A 20715-nucleotide genomic window follows, 5' to 3' on the forward strand; every position below is an offset into this window, starting at 1 on the left:
AAAGACGAGCGAGCGCTGTGATCCCCACGTACGCGGCGGGGCGGAAGCGTGGCGGGTGAGCAGCCTGGGGTGCTGAGAGAGTGCAAAGTGAGACAGTGCAAGGTGTCACGCTGCAGAGCCTGAAGGGTTGGCGGGCTGGCGGGCGGGGGGGACTTTATATTCTTTTTCTTTCCTCGCAGAATCACAAAGCGACACCTACGCCAGTCACCCTGGTGACTGAGACACGAGGGTTACGCATGAGACACCGCTCTTCCGCACCTACTGTACTTCCGCATGCACAAGATCTTAATCTGGGTTGCGGTTAAGGTTCGAGCTTGCCGTGTTTCCGCAACTGAAAGAAATATTGCAACAAAAAAAGAAAGAAAGAAAACCATTTTTTTACATACTAATTGAGTTAGAAGTTATTCACATAAAATAGCGACGGACGTCCCAGATATGGACATAGATGATCATATCTGATATAGTTATCACATCATATCTCGGCCACAAAATGCACTTTTGTTTAGGAATATCTAAGATGCATATCTGTGGCACACAAGATACGATACATGAGTTTTTCAACGATAGTGCACATGGCTTGGAAATAACTCAGATGTGGTCAGAAGAGGCTCGAAGCGGAGGGGAACCCCCAACTGCACAGCGGCCGGGATTAAGCAATCACTCCTTCTCATTGTATCGTGGTCGCAAGGCATGCACATTCTGCAGCTTAGCATGTTTTGGTTACCCACGCACTACGTCTGCACCCCGTGGCTTGCGTTAAAGAGGTCGGCTGGGTGGAGTCAGCAAGGAGCACAGCGCCCCCCTCTGGAAGCGTGCCTCGCTCGCATCGCTCTCCCACGGCCCCGGAAGCCCGAGTCGGAGGGTTCCGCTCAGAGAGGTTTCGATCTCGCACGGTCTAGCGTTCTGTATGAACTTCACAAATAATAAAACTCAGGGACGGGGCGAGACAAAAGAAGGAAAATCAAACGAAACGCCACGACGCTGGCAGTGACGCACGAGGCGGTGATACGCAGCGAGCGGCGGCGACGCCCGCGCCATCGTGTGCGTGCGGCAGTGAAGAACGAAGTCCTTGTGGGCTTAAACAGAGGCGACATGAAAAGGCAAACAAGGGACAAGTGAAAGCAATCAGTGTGTGTGTGTGTGTGTGTGTGTGTGTGTGTGTGTGTGTGTGTGTGTGTGAGTGTGTGTGAGTGTGTGTGTGTGTGTGTGTGTGTGTGTGGCAGTGCGGGTGTCCCTCAGGCCGGGTACCTGGTGCACCGTGACATGCTGTTTCGGCATTACACATGTAGAGCTGTCTAGGGTGGAAATGCCTTTTTCATGTGGTATGGCATCAGCGGTCAAAGGTCAGGACACTTTGACACCTCCCCAGGAACAGGTCAACACCAACGGCACCTGCTCATTTCTAACCCTCTTATATTTCACTAGGTCTCACTTCCACTTGACGTGTGAAAGGAGTGATGATTGATCATTCTCACTCATCCTCAGGGAACTTCCTGGCCATGAGTCCTTTTGATTTTAAAGGAACACCAGGATTTCAACCACTAGCAGCCTCAGCACAGATCACAGATCCCCTTTTTAAAAGATGAACCAAACTGTCTTGTCTTGAAAGCACGAAACCTTCTTTTCAATATCAGCGGTTCCCTTTTCGGGCTGACAGTGAGTTTCAGGAACGGGCCGTGTTAAAGCTTGACGTAGCAGGTGTTTATGGTATAAAAGCAATATCAACAGGGACCTTTACCAGTTTTGAGAGTCATGGGCCTCCTGGAAGAAATTACAGTTTCCTTGTTATCCTTCTTTACTCGCCACACAACCTCGTAGACTAGCACCATCGCCAACATCGGCAGCTGATCCCTGTACCCATGTATACGCTTCAGTCTGGGCCTCAGAGCACAAGGCAGATTGGGCCTCAGCCAAAAGAAGCTCAGGCAGGTGGATACAGACACAACCCCTGTAGGATCACTTCTGGCACAGTGCCATCGAGCTGTTTAACAGCTAGAGAGATTTGACAGCAAACATCATAAACATTTAATAGCCTTTGACAACGTGGGCTCAAGCGGCATTTACAACGTCATTAACTTTGACTAATAAAGTCACTATTGCACTCTATTGAGAAACAAACATTTCAAAAACTCAGGCGTGAAGATGTCCTCATGTGGCAATCGACGGCTATGACACCGAGCAAGGAGTGGAAGGTGATAACAAAAAACAGACACAAACCTGGACTAGGATTATCTTTCAGATATTCAGAGTAGGATTAGAGTGTGCGGCAACAGGACACCCTTGGTGTATAAATGGACATTGTTTTGGCAGGTATAAAGTCTGACGGGAACTGAGCTCTGCACGGCAGACTGCTCTCTGTGGTGTGAACACCTAACAGTTCAGGCTTAGATGCAGGGGCCTCAAAGTATAAAGCTTACAGACCATGTAGCTGGGCGTGTGTCAGGTTCCATAAAATACAATTTTCTGAGCATTTTTAGCTACAGGTCCTGGTTTAAAATGAACACCAGTAGTTTTATCAAATTTCACTCTGAAGTATATTTATTTTTCTGTATTGAGAATCTTTCACATGGTAACCTCAGGATGCTAATGGTTACATGGTAACCTGCAGATGCTATTGTTTACTTGAACTCTGAGCTATTTATTAATGAAATTAATAGAGTAACGGATGGTGTTTATGTTTACAGCTCTTCATACGGCATTGCTGGGAAGGCTTTTTAGCAGGGCGGGTCTTTAACAGGTGGGCGGGGCTTGAAGTACAGTGGAAATAAACGCCAGCTGCGTCCTCCCTAGGCCATGCTGTCAAGACAGCCACTTCAAAGAGAATCAACACTGCTAGAGCAAACCTGAAATCTTTGTCAGTTGTTGTTGTTGTGCTATTGCTGGTGCGGTAGACTGCACATCTGTTTGGTGTCTGTATGTTTGTTTATTGCAGATATTACGCTAAGTATGAAATGTGTGCAAACCAAAGTTTTAGAGCTTTCACAGGTGTTGATTAACAATTTACTTTTAGGAACTTGAAACTTTTTTTTTTAATATAGTTTCAGAGACATGCATGCTGGGGTATCAAGTGTAATGGATTTTACTACGAAATGACATCACTGACATGATTCTATGCCTTACGATGCTGTATGACAGGAAGTTTCAACAGGAAATCGATGGCTTGTTTCTCCAGGACTGTTAAACAGTTGGAATCATTTCTGGGCCTAGATCATTTTGACACTCCCAACAACTATCAAACAACAACAAAGATGATTATATTCACTAGATCATGTAATATTTACTGTAGGTTTACAATACTCCCTTGTGGTGCACATTACAGGGATTCTAGTTTAAAGGAATTGCTGTAATCTTGGCACAAATGCAGTCCTCTTGAAATATTAAGTGAACAGTGACGTGTATTGTAATGATCTATAACCACTGAGTAAACTTGCTAAGTTTGTGTCATGTTGCTTTTGTTTATGCAAGTTGTCATGCCAAGGTTTGTTTACATGTCTGCACTGACACCAAAGCATCTGCAGACTCAATAATCCAGTCTGAACTCCAGCCATGACATAGTTATTAGTCTGTGTGAGAATAAGGGAGCAGTGTGGGTTATGTTGAATGATAAGGGGTAAGAGAGTGTTGGAAGGGGTGGGAAATCTCAGCTGGAAAGCAAATCCCGCCGGTTCTGACCAGGGCCACACTGTCAAGGCAAAACCTTGTCAGAGAGAATCGATGCTGTGCTGTGCAGACGTGAGCCCCCCAGTCACAGGATGTTATGGCGCTGCTGGTATTATAACTGTACTGCAGGTTATATAAGCTATATCCCCATCATTCTTCCAATTGCTGTTGTTTGTTATATTATCCTATTTATTTATCTGTATATTTATTGGTTATCAGAAGAGCTTGATGAAGAGTGTATTAAGCATGATGAAGAGCATGATGAAGAGCGGGATGAAGAGCGGGATGAGCATGATGAAGCACGTGAGGAAGAGCATGAGGAAGAGTGTGATGAAGAGCGTGATGAGCATGCTGCAAGTAGTGTGTTGCAGTGTGTTGTATGTCTATCAATGTCCTATTTGTATGTTCATGCTATTGTAAGCGTCACTAGGTTTCTGAAAAGTGCTATATAAATCCATCATTATTCTAATCTTAGCAGGGACTATGGTCGTGAGACGTGACTGAACCTTTTTGGGGGTTTTAGTGACAATTTCTGCTGTGTATTGATTTTAACTGTGAAATAATGATCCAGTCATTTCTTGTTTTTGTGGCGATGAGCCAGTTGGGGGAGAAAAGCGCAAGTGCAAAGAAAGAAATTGTTTTATAAAAGCAGAACAGTAACATCTCTGAGTGAACTCAGTGAACTTCAGAAGGCCTAGCTCAGCACTGGCACCCTGTCCGGATGGCAGGCTAATCCGGTGCTTGTGGAACGGAGCACTGTGGAGAGGCAAACAAGAGACAGGTGAGAGTGACATCACTGATAGAGACGGGTGAGAGTGACATCACTGATAGAGACGGGTGAGAGTGACATCACTGACAGAGACGGGTGAGAGTGACATCACTGACAGAGACGGGTGAGAGTGACATCACTGACAGAGACGGGTGAGAGTGGCATCACTGATAGAGACGGGTGAGAGTGACATCACTGATAGAGACGGGTGAGAGTGACATCACTCATAGAGACGGGTGAGAGTGACATCACTGACAGAGACGGGTGAGAGTGACATCACTGACAGACGGGTGAGAGTGACATCACTGACAGAGACGGGTGAGAGTGACATCACTGATAGAGACGGGTGAGAGTGACATCACTGATAGAGACGGGTGAGAGTGACATCACTGACAGAGACGGGTGAGAGTGACATCACTGATAGAGACTGGTGAGAGTGACATCACTGATAGAGACGGGTGAGAGTGACATCACTGATAGAGACGGGTGAGAGTGACATCATTGACAGAGACGGGTGAGAGTGACATCACTGATAGAGACGGGTGAGAGTGGCATCACTGACAGAGACGGGTGAGAGTGGCATCACTGATAGAGACGGGTGAGAGTGGCATCACTGATAGAGACGGGTGAGAGTGACATCACTGACAGAGACGGGTGAGAGTGACTTCTCTGATAGAGACAGGTGAGAGTGACATCACTGATAGAGACGGGTGAGAGTGACATCATTGACAGAGACGGGTGAGAGTGACATCACTGATAGAGACGGGTGAGAGTGGCATCACTGACAGAGACGGGTGAGAGTGGCATCACTGATAGAGACGGGTGAGAGTGACATCACTGATAGAGACGGGTGAGAGTGACTTCTCTGATAGAGACGGGTGAGAGTGACATCACTGATAGAGACGGGTGAGAGTGACATCACTGATATGTGATCGGCATATGTGTTTGGTAGACGACTGTGAGCTGGTTTGGGTCGAGACACTTTTCAGATTCTCTATACAGCTTGTAGCTTTATACAGTCCACTGGCTTCACCTTTCCCACATCCTTTATTTAATGCTATTTCATATAAATAAAAATAGCTCTACATTACAGCAATTTTCTCACTACTGTGTTCATGCAAAATCATGCTTGTAAAATAATAATTTCAGCTATGGCATATGTTAAATATGCTCCTGTTTACTTACACATTCAGTAAATAATCAACTTACATATTTAATATTTAATGTTCAATATTTTATGTGGTGAGCACATACAAGCTTAAAGTTTAAATGTGATCATTCATTTGCTTTTCCCTTAAAATATCCTCCTTATCTTTACATAGTATGAGCCAGGACATAAACTTCATTTATTATAAGATAAGAAACTACAATCCAGAACGGTCAGTTACATTCCAGTATGCATATCATACAAATCTGCACATAGGTTTAAATCTTTATGCCCTTCTTTCACACTTTTAATTCGTGTGCCATTTCATCATAGCAGCAGGAGCGTTACTTCTCCAGTAATGATTATGGCAGTAACAGGGACTAACTGTGAAACGATAGTCACGGTTGCCCCTCCTCTGGTGTCCCAGTTCTCATGACAATGTCCTGCCATGTGTTATTTTGTTCTGGTTTCTTGTCTGGCTGTGTTTTCTGCTTTTTTTGGTTCTGTGCCGGAGCTCACCCATGCCTTCCGCCTGTGACTGCTTTGTCGTCTCACCCTCTGTGCATTTAAGGCCTGTGTTTTCCCCGTCTTGTTGCTGGTTTCGTGTGTTACATTTGATGTGCTGTGTTTATGTACTGTGTTAAGTTAGATGTCTGTGTTTCTCGTGTGCTTCCCTGTTTTAGTGCTGCCGGTTTGCCCCGTTTCTGTCTTCAGTGATTGTCTCGTTTCTGCGTTTTGTATTTGGCTTTCGTGTTCTTCAGCCATGTATCCCAGTTTGGTTTCTCTATCTTATTCCTCTGGCTTTTTCAACTCTGGACCGTTCTTATGATAACAAATATGGATTTGGCCTTAATAAACATCGCGCTTCTCAGCATTTGCGTTCTGGCTCTTATCACTTAGTGCCGCCATGATTTTCATTTAATTTCATTTTGGACAGAAAGTAGTTCATGAAGTGCAGGGCAAATGGTCAATAAGTTATCTATTTATTCTGGTTCTCGTCTCTGCCTTTTCTCATATAACAGTGCTCCAGTTCCCAGTTGGTTACAGTCAAATGAAACCCGGTGATAATAATAGGAACAAACCTACTGTTGTCAGGTTACTAAAGAGGCCTTTGTTGCAGAAATATCCCTTGTTCTAGTCAGATGGTTTCATCAGTTAATTTTGCCAGTTTCTTTCATCTTTGGCTCACAGACTGACTGAATTTGAGAGACGATACACAGCTGGTGGCAGGAAAATGTACATCTCTTTGTTTAAATCTGGCTTTCCTGGATCAAGAAGTTAAAACACACAGATGTGCTGGTTAAAGAATACAATCTCTTTTATTTGAGTGAAGGCTGGTCATATGTACTGTATAATGGTGTAGTAAATTAGAATACACAGAGACAATAGCCTGCAATCTTTTTCCATAGTGAGAAGCTAAAATCTATTTTTATAAACAGATATGTCATTGTAATTTTCTGGTTTAATTTTCTGTGAACAGTGACAGATGCCAGTTACGACCAAAACATTTTGTCAGTACAAATGAAGTTTCAAATGTATGATACAGTGCTAAACCCTTGAGGTAAACTTGCTTCTAACTGCGATTTTAATATGAATTCAATCAGCCTTAACAGAACCAGCAGATGTTTATTTACTGTTGTTCTAGTGGTCTGGATCACTAGAACTCTTATGTTGCACAAGACATTTGCAGCTGATACACTCACAGCACACGCACTATAGCGTGTTCCCCTAACAACCCTGAAAGCTACATCCTTTTTGGACTTAAGATGTTTATGTTTTCTTCCTGTTTTCCCTTCTTTCCTTTCTGTTCATCCTTCTTTTCTTCCGTGGCCCTGTGGAGCCCTGCAGTGCTTTACCAGATTTCACCGTTCCTCCCACTTCATATCGATCCGCGGGAGATGCTGTGACCTGCCGTCCGCTGCCAGCTCGGCTGCTGCCAGAGGGGGCGCCACTCGTCCGTTGCGCTCCTCCAGTGCACCGTCCTTGGCCTCTGCTTCTCTGCTTCCTCTGCGCTTCTCGTCCTTTCTGCGTCAACCTTTCTTATGACCCTTCTGGTCCAGGTCGCGTGAGGATTAGAGCACAGTCTTCTTCCTTTATTATGTAAAACCTGCAGGGGGGAGAAGCAGACATTTTAACAGACTTTAGCAGTTTGGAAGAGAAGAAACTTTGCATGCAGAAAGTTATTATGCTGAAGTATTTAAAGGACAGGATGTAAAAAAAAAAGTGGTTTTTTTTTTCGTATTTAAATTTGACAGAGCGGTCAAATTTAAAGTGTTTCTACCTTTCATCTCATTTATTCTTACACGCACACGGACACACAAACACACACACACACATACATTTGGAATCTCTGTGGATTACTTTGACTGACTCGTGTTTTACTGTAGCTACATAACACTTCATGTCTAAATCTAATCTTAAATAACATTAAGCTCATTAACCAAATCGAAAACTTTTTGCCTTTTTAAAAGAAACATCTAATTTTAAATCACATTTAAAAACCTGTATTAAAAGCCATTTTCATTGTAACATTTTTTGTTTTGTTTTGTTTTCCCATCACGAGGACACACACGTGCATGTGTAAAGAGTGTTCCTGTTGTGACATGCATGCGCCTTGTATTATAATGGAGTTCTGAGCAGCTGGGGTGGGTTCATTCTTCCTTAGCGTTGCTTTGTGAAAAGATCACGTACCGCTGTTGTCACGCTGTTCACATACCCAGCTGGACGACAATCAGCAGTCCGACTGCAAGAGCACTAACTGTTCGGACTTCAAGACTCAGACGCAGCTTCTGCGTCTACCTGATCTCCGTCTAACCCCACTTTCTATCTTCATCTGATTTCCAAGCCATCGGATGGTTCATCATGAACTAAATCAATTATATGTCATTATTATATATCTGATTGCAAGCTATTGCATAAAAGCACACTGTCGTGTACGGATACCATACTAATGTGTACTACCTTTGTATTGTAAGCACATGTACATTTTGCTTTGCATATATTCTAAATACCACATATACTGCCATTGTGATTTTATTGGTAATTGTCACTTCGTTGACTATGTTTTACCATGTAAAACATTACTATAGATGTTGCGTACTAGCTGTTTGCACACACACACACACACACACACACACACACACACACACACACACACACACACACACACACACACACACACACACACGCAGAGATGGGTTGTAATGTGATGCATTTACTCAGTTACATTTATTTAAATAACATTTTTAACTAATGTTACTTTTAAGAGTTGTCTTATAAGAGTGTACTTTATACTCTTCCTCAAGTACATCTGCGAAGTCATTATATTCGTCAGCGTTTCTTCCATTACATTTTAAAATAATGTAATAATTTGTGCATTTAAAAGAATTCGTACATTTTCCCACAACCTGTCAAGTGTGGGAGGGTTAATTAAATTCCTAAAGTGATCACTGAGTACCGCAGCTTTGCTTCAGTAAGTTAGACAACTGGACAGTAGACTGGCGTAAAAAACAACAAACAAGCGTGGGACTCAAATGGGTGGCTCACAATATATTCTTTTCTTTAGGGATCACATATCTGTGTGTGAAATCTCATTAATATGGAAGTAAAGTGTGGTGCGATATCAATGATATTCCAAGAAACAATGGCTCGCTACCTACATAGCTATAAACTACAAGCAGCAGAAAAATACATGTGGCAGCTCAACCGAACTCAACCGAACGGAAGGAATGCGTGGTCCATATTGAGATTATGCAGTTTGCAAGGTTTCGAAACACATTCAGGCGCAGGTGTAAGATATCTAGCCAGTCTGACTGACTGATCGGTCGCCTAATTGCAAGCGCTTGGGCAAGAGCTCGGAATTTGCCAAGAAACTGTACAATGTGATGCTTGTGACTTATGTTACACGCACAATATTCATCTGGTTTGAAAAACCTCATGCAACTTATACATAACACACAAACTAAGTAGAACAAAGAAAAACACCTGTTCAAAAAGTATTTTTGCATGATGAATCCATATATATATATATATATATATATATATATATATATATATATATATATATATATATATATATATATATATATATATATATATACAAACATCTTGGTCACTGTTCTCCACAATAACACATATTCCACTGTATTCCACTGTATTCCACTATGTTCCACTATATTCCACTGTATTCCACTATATTCCACTATATTCCACTGTATTCCACTATATTCCACTGTATTCCACTATGTTCTACTATATTCCACTATATTCCACTATATTCCACTGTATTCCACTGTATTCCACTATGTTTTCTGTGCATTCCGTACGTTTACAGGGCCACTTACACAACTGCTGTGACTGGACACAATCCCTTCCTCTGCCACCTGTAGCCTAGAACCATGTCCAAACGCACCACGGTCTTCGTCGCACGGACGCAACAACTTGCTGCAGGTCTGTTCTCTGTGAAAAGAGTCACCTCACAATATCATACGCATCTTTTCTTAACACCAGTCATTTCCAACACAAATTTGCGATCTTGCACACGGCGAGAGCCACAGAGGTGTTGCTTTGAAGTCACAGCAGTTCAGTTTCAAAGCCGCAGGTTAGCATAACACGCACATAACATCCTTCATCTGAAAACATCTACACCAGGCCACAAAAACAAGCCAGTGGTACGCGTTCGCGCCACGGAGGCCTTATGAGCATGGATGATGGCGAGCACGGTGGCAGCGAATAGGAGCCACGCCACCGGGTGCAACTTCATCGTGACGGGATGCGCGCTTAAGGTCACTGTGCCGGCTGCCAGGGTCTTAACGGTTTGGAAAGGAGAGGGACCCCGCATAAGCCCTTACCTTTGGGTCAGGTTGGCAAGAAGCGACAGATGAAAAATACGAGGAACCGGCTTTCATGCAAGACAGGATGTGGCTTCTGGGTAGGCTAAAGTTCAGATTAGGAGAGCAGGGGTCATGAACCCATGAACAGGAATGCAAAAAAAAAAAAAGAGCGCTGCTTCTGAGCTACTGCCCTTCTCGTGAAAAAGGGGTAGAAGGCTCTTTCTCGAAAATGAACCGCATATCCTCTGTCTTTAACCTAATTTGTGCACGGGTCATTTGAATCAGCCTGTGGGAGCATGGATGCTGACCAGGTTCTTTTCATTCTTTTTGTATCTTTTGTATAGTCATGAAACGGATTACATGCCTATTTTCAACATGCATGATCCCTCCTCTACCTCATTCCAGTGCGTTTCTTGTCACTACCAGGTCGTAATACAGAGTGCTGTTCACACACACCCGCCACGCCTCTGCAGGCACGGCTACAGGCACCACCAAAAATATCATCTGTCTGTGACTTTTAGGATGGGAAAAATGGTTATACACAAGTCTATTTCTGTTAAGTAAATGACTCTAACAGGCAGAGCAGTAGGACAGGAGTCTGTTAAAAACGTCAGGTATCCAGATGACAGATGACATTTATCCTCGATGGGAAAACCCCTCTCTGAGTGCTACTACATTAACCCTCTTCTCTGTGGTCAGAGCTGCAATGGCAGAGGCTGCCATTCGCTGGGGCTCCCTTGCGCCAGACGGGAGCCAAGCAGGCGATGAAGGTCATCACGGAGGAGCAGAGGCAGAGGGGGAGGAACGCTCCCCTCCGTCTCTCCTTGAGTGCTGAACCTGCGTTTGATGTGCTGACTAATCAAGGTCAGTCTTACGCACCTCATCAAAAACAAACAGGTCAGTGGAAGCTTTTGCCCCTTTTCTAGAAGCGGCGCAGCTCAGCGGAACAGAGTAGTCACGCTGACGGAAGCGCACGAGAGAAAGTGGGACGCTCGCCTCTTATCAGAGAAAAAAAAAAGACCTTTTGAATATATGAATTCCAGTTCATTACCTCCAACACTAACAGCAAATGGCCAGAGGCGAGAACAGGCCTAGGACCACAGTAGAATGATACCCATAAACAGATCTCGATATAAATCACTCCCAGTGCTCTTATACACCCTGTCCACAGTCAGGAGAAAAGGTTTGTGCAAAAAGAAAAAAATCCTCCATCACACTTGGGCTTGTGTGTTAACTAAATGTTGCAGCAGTACTGTGAAACGCGTGACTGAGATGATTTGCGCGGGTGTTTGTTGTTTTGCATTTGTTTGTTTATGTTTTTATTTATGCTTTTTGTGGAAGCTTCGGACAGGTCCACATGCGAACTGACTGGAAGAGCTCATAATCCTGTACCGGAGGAGTGGAGGTTTTATTTACGACCACGAAAAACAAAAGTTTATCATGAAAACTATCTGCAGTTACCTATAACATGCTTTTCTGTTAAGGGTCGTGACCTTTTGAACAATTCTTTGATAATGGCATGATGTCCAAAATGGGATATGTGTGACCTTTATTAAATAAAATAGGCCTTATTAATTTTGGCCATGATGAAGATTAGGTGCTATTTTAGGAACTGTTCATGTAGATATCAAAAAATTCCAAATGGTTCACAATGTTTTCCTCCGCCGTAGTTCTATTTGTTTTGTATTAATTAACTAATTTATTTATTTATTTAAGAATTTATCATAAAAACACATGATTTGCATTTCAGAAATAAAAATACAAAACTGGATAAATCAGTCCTTTAATGCCATTTGATAAAATATTTTTTTCCAACAAAGATTTTTACAACATCTAAAACAATTTTACAAAAATACTGAAAAAACAACAAAAGAATATATATAAAATAATAGAAAAGGTTTAACAAATTAAAAAATAACACTAAATATAAACAAAAGTATAAAACGAAAATATAAAAATATGAAACTGAAACTTGCAAATCCTGAGAGAATAAAGTGCATTTTCATAATCAACAGCCTACCTACATTGCAACTGCTGGCCAGTCATTCATGAATTTCATGTGGTCATAAGTTGAGTCAAACTTGAAGTAGAGTTCTGTTAGTGACAGTGCTGAGACTCTGTTCCCCTGGTCTCTTTGCTGGGGTTCGGAGTGAAGTTCCTCTTGGCTGTTCCAACTGTTTCCTGTCCAAGTACTCTCTCGCCCTGATGGCCCACGGTGAGAATGGATCTGAGCAGACTGTGGTATTCTTCACAGTTATAAATCTAGGAACAGACATTTGTCATGTGAAAACAGAGCAATAAAAGTAAAACAATTCTTATATTGTAGAAAATTGGACTCCCTGACTATTAGTCCCTGGCTTTCTGAGATCAACATGTTTCACGTTTGTGAAACATCAGTTGCGTGAATGCTGTCTTGTTTGTACAACGTTCCTAAAAACTTACCTAATTGCCTTCAGGTTACACAGGGGTTTCTTCTGGAGGACATATCTCTGGAGTAGCTTCATCTGTATTTTGGTATTACTTGTTTTCAAACAACAGCTCCGAGCACGCGCTTCGCTACCTGTTGGACAGAGAGAAGATCGGTAAAGAGAGCAGCCCGGCTGCGGCTCTGGAACGGGGGGGGGGGACCCCGCCCGGCCGTCTTGGGAGCGACGGGACGGCCACCGCCACCAAAGTTAAAGCGGGAGCAGATCTCGGCGGCGAGGCCGGGCCAGGGGGCGTACCGCGCAGAGTGGATGTGCTGACCAGAATTAGCAGCAGCAATGTTGCTGAGCAGCGCAGCGCAGGTGAGGCGTTCATCTTCACTGAGCGGGTGATCTGCAGCGATCTGAAGCGTGTCTGAGGTTCTGCGTATTTAAGGCTGTCCCGGGGCTGCTGTGGAACATCAGAGCCATGGTTCCTCCCACAAGGCCTTCTAGATTACCACCATCAACTTTCTTTCACCCCGAAGTCAAGATGACACAAAACCACAAGTGGAACAGTGGAGAGGTTTTGTATTAGTAATAGACTTCTCCGGACCCAGATCCCCAGCCAGTTGTACAAAGGCCTTAAACCTATGCAACATTTAAGTTATTCATGTTTCGCTGGCATTTTTAGGCTCCATAATGCCTAGACTCCATATAGATCAAGACTTCCATGGAACTGACATGGGCCAAAATGTAAGATAGAGAGAATAAACAACACTGTCTGAAGTCTGAAGTCTGCACAGAGACTGTAATCTGATTTTATTGAAGATATGCACAACTTTGCTGCATCTTCAGGGCTTATTGGTTTCCTTGTTTTCTAGGTCACACTGCGCTGTTCTCTTTTCCTGACCACAAACTGAGAAGTTGGAGACCCCCCTGAGTATCTGCTGGGGTGTACAAAACCCCCCATAGCTGTGAAGTCTTCTTAAGCAAAGGGAAAGTACACCATTGTGTGTGTGTGTCTTTGATCATGTACGGTTCTTATCGAAGTTTTATGGTCACTATGTGAAGCCATTACCCCTCAGACACGGAAGGTCAGCACATCTACTGCCCTTTCAGTACCTCAGATTTTAGCGGTGACACAGAAATAAAAAAGCCTGGGCCATGAAGCTTCCTTTGTCATCACTGTGTTTCATTTCCCGAGTGTCACAGTTTTCCTGACTGTGTAAAATAAGCGATTCATAGGAGAACGAAGCAGCCAACAATATTTTCAATACTGAAAATCCACAGTGACAATCTAAACGCATTGAGGAAGTTTTTTCAGTGAATATTCTGTGGGTTTCCAAAGAAAAAGTAAATCAGGCAAAGAAGCAGAACATGTAGCGTTACCACAGACTCATGAGGAGCGGGCAGCCCGGCGGACCCACACCGGAGACGAAGTGTAGGCACCAGGGGCAGGAGGTAGGGGAACAACAGGGGAGGTGTGGGTGCAACTCGGAAACTTTCGCTTCGACCGCAGCTTCCAAGGGTTTCACGCAGCTGTTCCACAAACAAAGCTGTCGGACGTGCACTTGCACGGTACAGTGAGACACGAAGCTGCAGCTTTTACCAAAGCTGGTTGCCAGGAGTGATTCCATCTGCAGCCCAAAAGCTGAAGTATAGAAAGCACATGCACGGCATACAGTGGTGTAGAAGGAACAGGCTGAGTGATGTCAGCAAGACTGTGGTGTGATGCAATTGAAAGAAAACATTTCTCGCTCTGAGACCAAGACATAGAGAGCACGTGAGACTTTCTTCTGCTTGGGAAAACCACCAAACCTGCTTAATTCTTTTCCTGTGGCGGGATTAGTGCTTATTTGCTAAACCCCTAAACTAAAAGATTGATTCTATTGGAATTAAGAGATATATTAGATTGCCTGCTGATATCAGAGTTACTCAGAACATATTTTTTTCCTTCCGGAGGCAAAAAAAAAGGCAATTTAAATACTATTACAGTTCTATTACTTCTAATTTTCCCTTTTTCTCCCAAGTACACTACCTACTTTTTATAACAAGATAATACTTTACTGAGCCTAAAGGAAACCGCCGTCACTTTATGGGTTACATTTAAATGTAAATATGTTTGTTTGACAATTAATTTGGAATTTGCCAAATTCTACTAATAATGCAATGATATACTAATCATAATAGGAATATAATAAGAGTAAAAATGGAGCAAAAATCAAACAGGAAAAAAGTTGTGGCCTTGCTAAGAAAAACTCCAAATGTTTAAAATCCTTAAATCTCAGAAAGGTTTTAAATGTGAGCAAAATTCAAATTCAAATAAGCTACAGGCCTATTTCAGTGACGGAGCACCGATCAAGAACGTAAAGGATGCGGTTCGAGGCGAGATATCTGGGCGAACAGGAATCCAGGTTTGCAGGCTTCGCCTAGAATGGCAGAGTGAGCTCGCGGGAGAGAGTCGCCATCCTGAAACGCGCCGTCGCATAAATTTAGCGGCGGATCAGGCAGACGGGTCCTGTAGCTGTGGCAGGAGAAGGCTGCGTCAGCTTGCGTGCTGCGCGGCGGAACTGAAACCTCGCGCTTTGCATGTGCATGCCTTCTGGCAGGAGCAGACAATGGGGACTAATTCTCTGTGCTCATGGCAGTCTTATTTATTGCAGATCCCTGCATATGACTTACTGCTCCATCGCCTCAGCAAAACATCCTCTAGTTCCCATTGTGGCGCTACCTGGGTTACTACAGCACAAGAGGCTCTGTGCTTCTATTTGATCATGCTGTGAGTTATTTGTCTAGTCCATTTGCAGAAAGGACTCAGGAAATAATACCCGTGAAAAAATACTCAGGCAAAGGTAGGGAAGACTGGTGTTAGGATCCAGGGCTCATGCCAGATTTTTATTTTGCCATATATCTCCGCAAACATCCTCATTCAAAGCAGCTGCGATTTGGCTCAACCCCGTGCAGACAGATGGCCACTGTCACTGGCTCGCCGACTTTAGTGGTTTTCCTAAAAATAGCAGCCAGTCTCGCTGTCATATCCCTTTTGTGTTTTATGAATGAATCCGTGGCTGTCTGGGTATTTGTTCATTAACATTAACTCATTTAATCTCTGATTGAGAGTTGACACCCTGATATATTCCAAAGACAATCGATGATTAGTGATTTTTTTTTTTTTTTGGGTGATTAGTGATTTTTGTGATGCAGCCACATCGAAATATAGAACAGAATTTGGCTACAGACGAAGATTATGGCAAACGGTACGCAAAATTCTGGATATAACCCCGTCACTTTTGTGCTGACCTGTGTTCATGCTAATATTAACACCCGGAAACCTGCGCCCTGCAAGACCAGTGACAGCACTGTGAAATATGTGACCACAGAAGGCAAAACAAAGACGTATCATGAAACAGGTTCAGCCAGTAGCCAATAGCTTCAGCTCCTGCTCCATGGTGCAATACACGTATCCATGCATTCACAGTATTTAGCATTATATGTCATAAAACAGGGAACATTAATTTTGTAGTCATGGTGCCCCCGAGGTCAAACAGACACAACTGGGCATTTATAGGGCAGAAAGATTGCTGCAAGGATACGGTCTGAGGAAAACTCGATGGGAATATTTTAGTGTCACAAGCAGAGGTGCTGAAGGTTGAAGGTTATATGAAGGTTGGAGAGCATTTGATAAGCCCCCAGACCTCAAGATGATCACGGAAGTCAAGTTCATGATGGGGTATGGAGACCTTGTCAAGGCTACAAAACGGAACACAAAGATAATGGTCCAGTCTGGGATGGAACATCTAATACATGGGTGCTGAAGTGCCCTTGAGCAGCAAGGACCCCAACTGCTCCCTGGGAGCAGAAGGTGGCTGCACACTGCTCTGGGTGTGTGTGTGTGTGTCTGTGTGTGTGTGTGTGTGTGTGTGTGTGTGTGTGTGTGTGTGTGTGTGTGTGTGTGTGTGTGTGTGTTCGTTTTGCATGGGTTACATGCAGAGAGGAATTTCCCGAAGGGGATCAATAAAAATACCTCGTACCTCTTAAAGTGTTTAATGCGGTAAGATTGCATGAGATAGTAGATAGTAGACAACACAAGTGCTCATAAAGACAGAAGAGTTACAGATTTGTGGTCCAATTATCTTTAAAAGGATACTTTAGCTCACAAAAATAATCTGAATTAATGACCCACCCCCACATCATGTCCTATAGGTGTTATTAGTGACCCCCCCCCACATCATGTCCTGTAAGTGTTATCAGTGACCCCACCCCCCCACATCATGTCCTGTAGGTGTTATTAGTGACCCACCCCCCACATCATGTCCTGTAAGCGTTATTAGTGACCCCACCCCCACATCATGTCCTGTAAGTGTTATCAGTGACCCCACCCCCACATCATGTCCTGTAAGTGTTATTAGTGACCCCACCCCCACATCATGTCCTGTAAGTGTTATTAGTGAACCCACATCATGTCCTGTAAGTGTTATTAGTGAACCCACATTATGTCCTGTAAGTGTTATTAATGACCCACCCCCACATCATGTCCTGTAAGCTTTATTAATGACCCACGCCTCCCCACATCATGTCCTGTAAGTGTTATTAGTGACCCCACCCCCACATCATGTCCTGTAAGTGTTATTAGTGACCCCACCCCTCCCCCACATCATGTCCTGCAAGTGTGTTCTTTCTGTTGAGTTGCACTGATTAAAAATGCACAGTGAGGCCCAACATGACTAAGCTGTCATAGACATCTGTAAACAAGTGGTGAGAGGGAGTGCAGCCTCCTCTGCCCCCTACTGTCAGAGCATGGTACTGTAGTCCCTGGCTCTCTCTCAGAAGCTGCTGCGCATCATGGCAGGATAAAGCACTGCAGGTATGACTGATTCAGTTTGTGTGGGCGCCCCACAAATGGCTGCCTGGTGCTCCCAGGAGGCGGGAGATGGGGGGGGGGGGTTGTAAGTATTAGTGTCAACCGCACACCCCACGACCTTCTCATATACGCTCAGATCACTGCAAGCCATCAGTAAATTCTTACAGCCGCCTCTTTATTCATAGCCGACAGACATGAAACGGGACTCAAAAGTAAACAGAGAGCATGTGCTCCATCGCCAGGGCAACGTGCACCTGCCAACCTCTTGCTTCCTAACACGCAGTGGCTGCTGTCGTGGCAACAGAGGGCAGAGAGGCAGGGCAGAGCGCCTGATGCAACTCAATAGAAACACTTTGCTTTCCCTATTTAAAAATGCTATATTTATCTGTCCGTGGCGCAGAGAACCGGTAATGCTATGTTCGCGCTCCAGGACAAAGGTCTCATAGAATCTCACAGGATATTGGGGCGGCCCACACCTCACTGCAAGTTTTCGCCTACATTGCAAGTCAGTAGAAGAAATAAGGTTTTTGACCAGCTGAGCAGAAAGACATCAGTTCCACTCCAGTTATTCACAGCAAGTTAGCCCTCAGAAACTGCCAAACCCAAAACAAAACTGACAAGAAAGTATGTTTCCCTTATTTTTAGATTTTAATGGTTTATTAGTTTGATTGTTTATTCTTTCATTCACTCATTCATTATTTATGAGTTAATACTGTTTTTTTATGTAGGTGTTAATTCAAGGTTAGTTTATTTAAGCTAATTAGGCCTACCCCACATGACACCAACAAAAAACCCTTTAGCTATTACCTTCTCAAGCATATTTATGCAGAAATACTGAGAAAGTCTCTCCTTTCAAACTGCAAATGTTAAACCTGTGCTGTTCTAACCAATTTAATTCAAATACCAATCCAAATGATTAAAATGTGACATCCAAGAGTAGCTAACCAATTAACCCCCTGTTTCTGATTTCAGGGCGTGTTTAAGAAAGCAGAAAGTTTGGTTCCTCATTTGCATTTCAGGAATTAAAACCGATCACAAAACATGAGAATGAATGCAATGTGGAGTAAATGTCAGCATATACAATAACACGGAAAACCAGTCTCAGAGATCACTGGATTTCAGACATCAAAGGTACCACACAAATGTTTCTTATGCCTTTTAAAAATTCTAATTATATTTATGATGAAAATTCCTATTTCTAAAGGGCTGACGCATTTATTGAAATATCCTTAGTTCCATTATAACATATATGCTATCAGTAGTCACTTTTTATATCAAAGGCATAGGCAGAGCGCCTTCACCAGCTTCATTATTAAGTGCGGATAAAATAAACATTAATAAACATTTTATTAATGATCTGCCAAACCCTCCATGTTCAGTCCCTGTCAGGCAATTATGCCCCTCAACCTGACACGGTTCAGGCCCACGTGTACATTTCTCTAAAATGCCACGTTTTCCTGGTCATGTAACACCACCTAAATGGCCACCCAGACATCTTAATCCATATGTGATGGGCTCCACTATCCCTTCCAGTAAATAAAAGTGGAAATTATATTAAGAGCTCTATTATGGAGATCCAGTGTGTGGTGCCGGCCGTGAACAGGAATAGGCATACAGGCCCCCAGCAAGACTGTCATTTATTTGTTCCGGTTTCACTTCAGGGGCCACGCAGGTGACCAAACGATACGAAACGAGCCCAGGCCAGGGCAGCCGGGGAATCTTCCCTGCTGGAACATGTAATTGTCCCGAAAGCAGAGGATGCAACAGCTTAGTTCTGGCACGGTGAAGCCTGGCAGCGACAGGCCTCGGTCTACCGCGGTGGAGGCATGGAAAGAAGGAAAACATGGTCAGTTACGTGATACGGCTGGCGGAGCCGGCACTCGTCTGCCTGCCTCGGGCCTAGCTCTTTTATGGCATTTGCAGGCAGCCGGATTAGGGAACACGGCTGGCGTCATCACACTCAGCCAACCGCGGTTAATCGTCCCACTCCGCCTCCGGGTCAAGTCACCTGGGCTGTCCAAGATATTGGCGCAGAGAGCACCCGGTCTGCTCAGAACCCCAGACCGGATGGAGGGTGCGTGCGGCTTTGTTGCTAGGTGACATGGGCCCCGCCCACCGCCACTCCGACCTAAGCTGTAGCTGTGAAGAAGTAGCCAGTGATGGAGACAGAGTCAAGAGAGGTGATAGGACGTCTATGCTCTATGCGCAGTCTCTGTGCTGTTTCTGAGGCAGGTACCGTTTGCTAAAATTGCTATAATTTGCATGATGTGTGTGTGACCTTGGGGTTCTTTGCTGCTCTGACTGGGATTAGGGCCAAAAGTTCAGACGACTCCTTGACTGTAATTAACGTTTCAGCCAGATCTGCAGCTCGTCTCAGTTAGGTCAGTCTGTGCAGCCTTATGCACATTCAGTGTGGACGACCTTCAGGAACAGCTCAAGGGCTCGGTGTCATCCATTTGTTCTATAGTTCTTCCAGTGCTGACGACCCATCCGCTGAAGCCTCGCCTTCCCCGATGTTATCAGCCCTGATGCGTCGTGTGGATCTCACACTTTTGGCGAACCTGCATGCTTAACTTGATCATAACTCAAAGTCTCCTCTGCATCCATGGCGACATCTTTTCAGGACACTGCTGCTTCCTGCTGGGAAGGAGAAGCCTACCATGTCCGTGCGGCACAGTGCCGTCAGCTGGGAGGAGAGGAAACACGAGAGACAGGATCTTTGATGCAAATGATTTGACTTTATTCATTTTTGAGAGGACGGCCCTTATCTCCCAGAGGATTACTCAAAAAGAGCTATACGCCTCAAACTTCCACCTTAGAAGGGTGGGTGCGTGTTTTCAAGAAAGTGTGACAATGTGTGACATTTGTGTACTTCTATATCCGAAGCATCCTGTTCCTCTGAAAAACAGTGCAGTGTAGTGGACAAACTTCCAAAACTTTGAAATGGGCAGACCATTCTTCAGCTGTGAAGGAAATATATTTAAACATAAACTGGTTTGACTGTCTAGAACTTCAGAAGTGCTTGTGTACTGCAATATAAT

At 43.9% G+C, this 20715-nt stretch overlaps 1 protein-coding gene across 1 annotated transcript; it reads right to left on the minus strand.

The window, feature by feature from the left end:
* Nucleotides 1-12315: 12315 nt before the first annotated feature.
* On the minus strand, nt 12316-13335 carry LOC113588275 (eotaxin). Its single transcript, XM_027027388.2, has 3 exons — nt 13132-13335; nt 12851-12968; nt 12316-12670 (listed from the first exon to the last, which is right to left on the minus strand). Exons 1-3 carry the CDS (start codon nt 13205-13207, stop codon nt 12484-12486), a joined length of 381 nt encoding a protein of 126 aa, XP_026883189.2. The 5' UTR covers nt 13208-13335; the 3' UTR covers nt 12316-12483.
* Between the last annotated feature and the right edge of the window lie 7380 nt (nt 13336-20715).

The sequence above is a fragment of the Electrophorus electricus genome, chromosome 18 (genome assembly GCF_013358815.1).
Source record: "Electrophorus electricus isolate fEleEle1 chromosome 18, fEleEle1.pri, whole genome shotgun sequence".
In the NCBI taxonomy this organism is placed as follows: Eukaryota; Metazoa; Chordata; class Actinopteri; order Gymnotiformes; family Gymnotidae; genus Electrophorus; species Electrophorus electricus.

Excerpts from the sequence above, each read along its gene's own strand:
- LOC113588275 (XM_027027388.2), bottom strand. The coding sequence starts at position 13,207 with ATGAACGCCTCACCTGCGCTGCGCTGCTCAGCAACATTGCTGCTGCTA. Across the intron at positions 12,969-13,131 it reads CAGCACATCCACTCTGCGCG|GTAGCGAAGCGCGTGCTCGG; the intron begins GTACGCCCCCTG and ends TCTGTCCAACAG. Across the intron at positions 12,671-12,850 it reads TGTAACCTGAAGGCAATTAG|ATTTATAACTGTGAAGAATA; the intron begins GTAAGTTTTTAG and ends GTCTGTTCCTAG.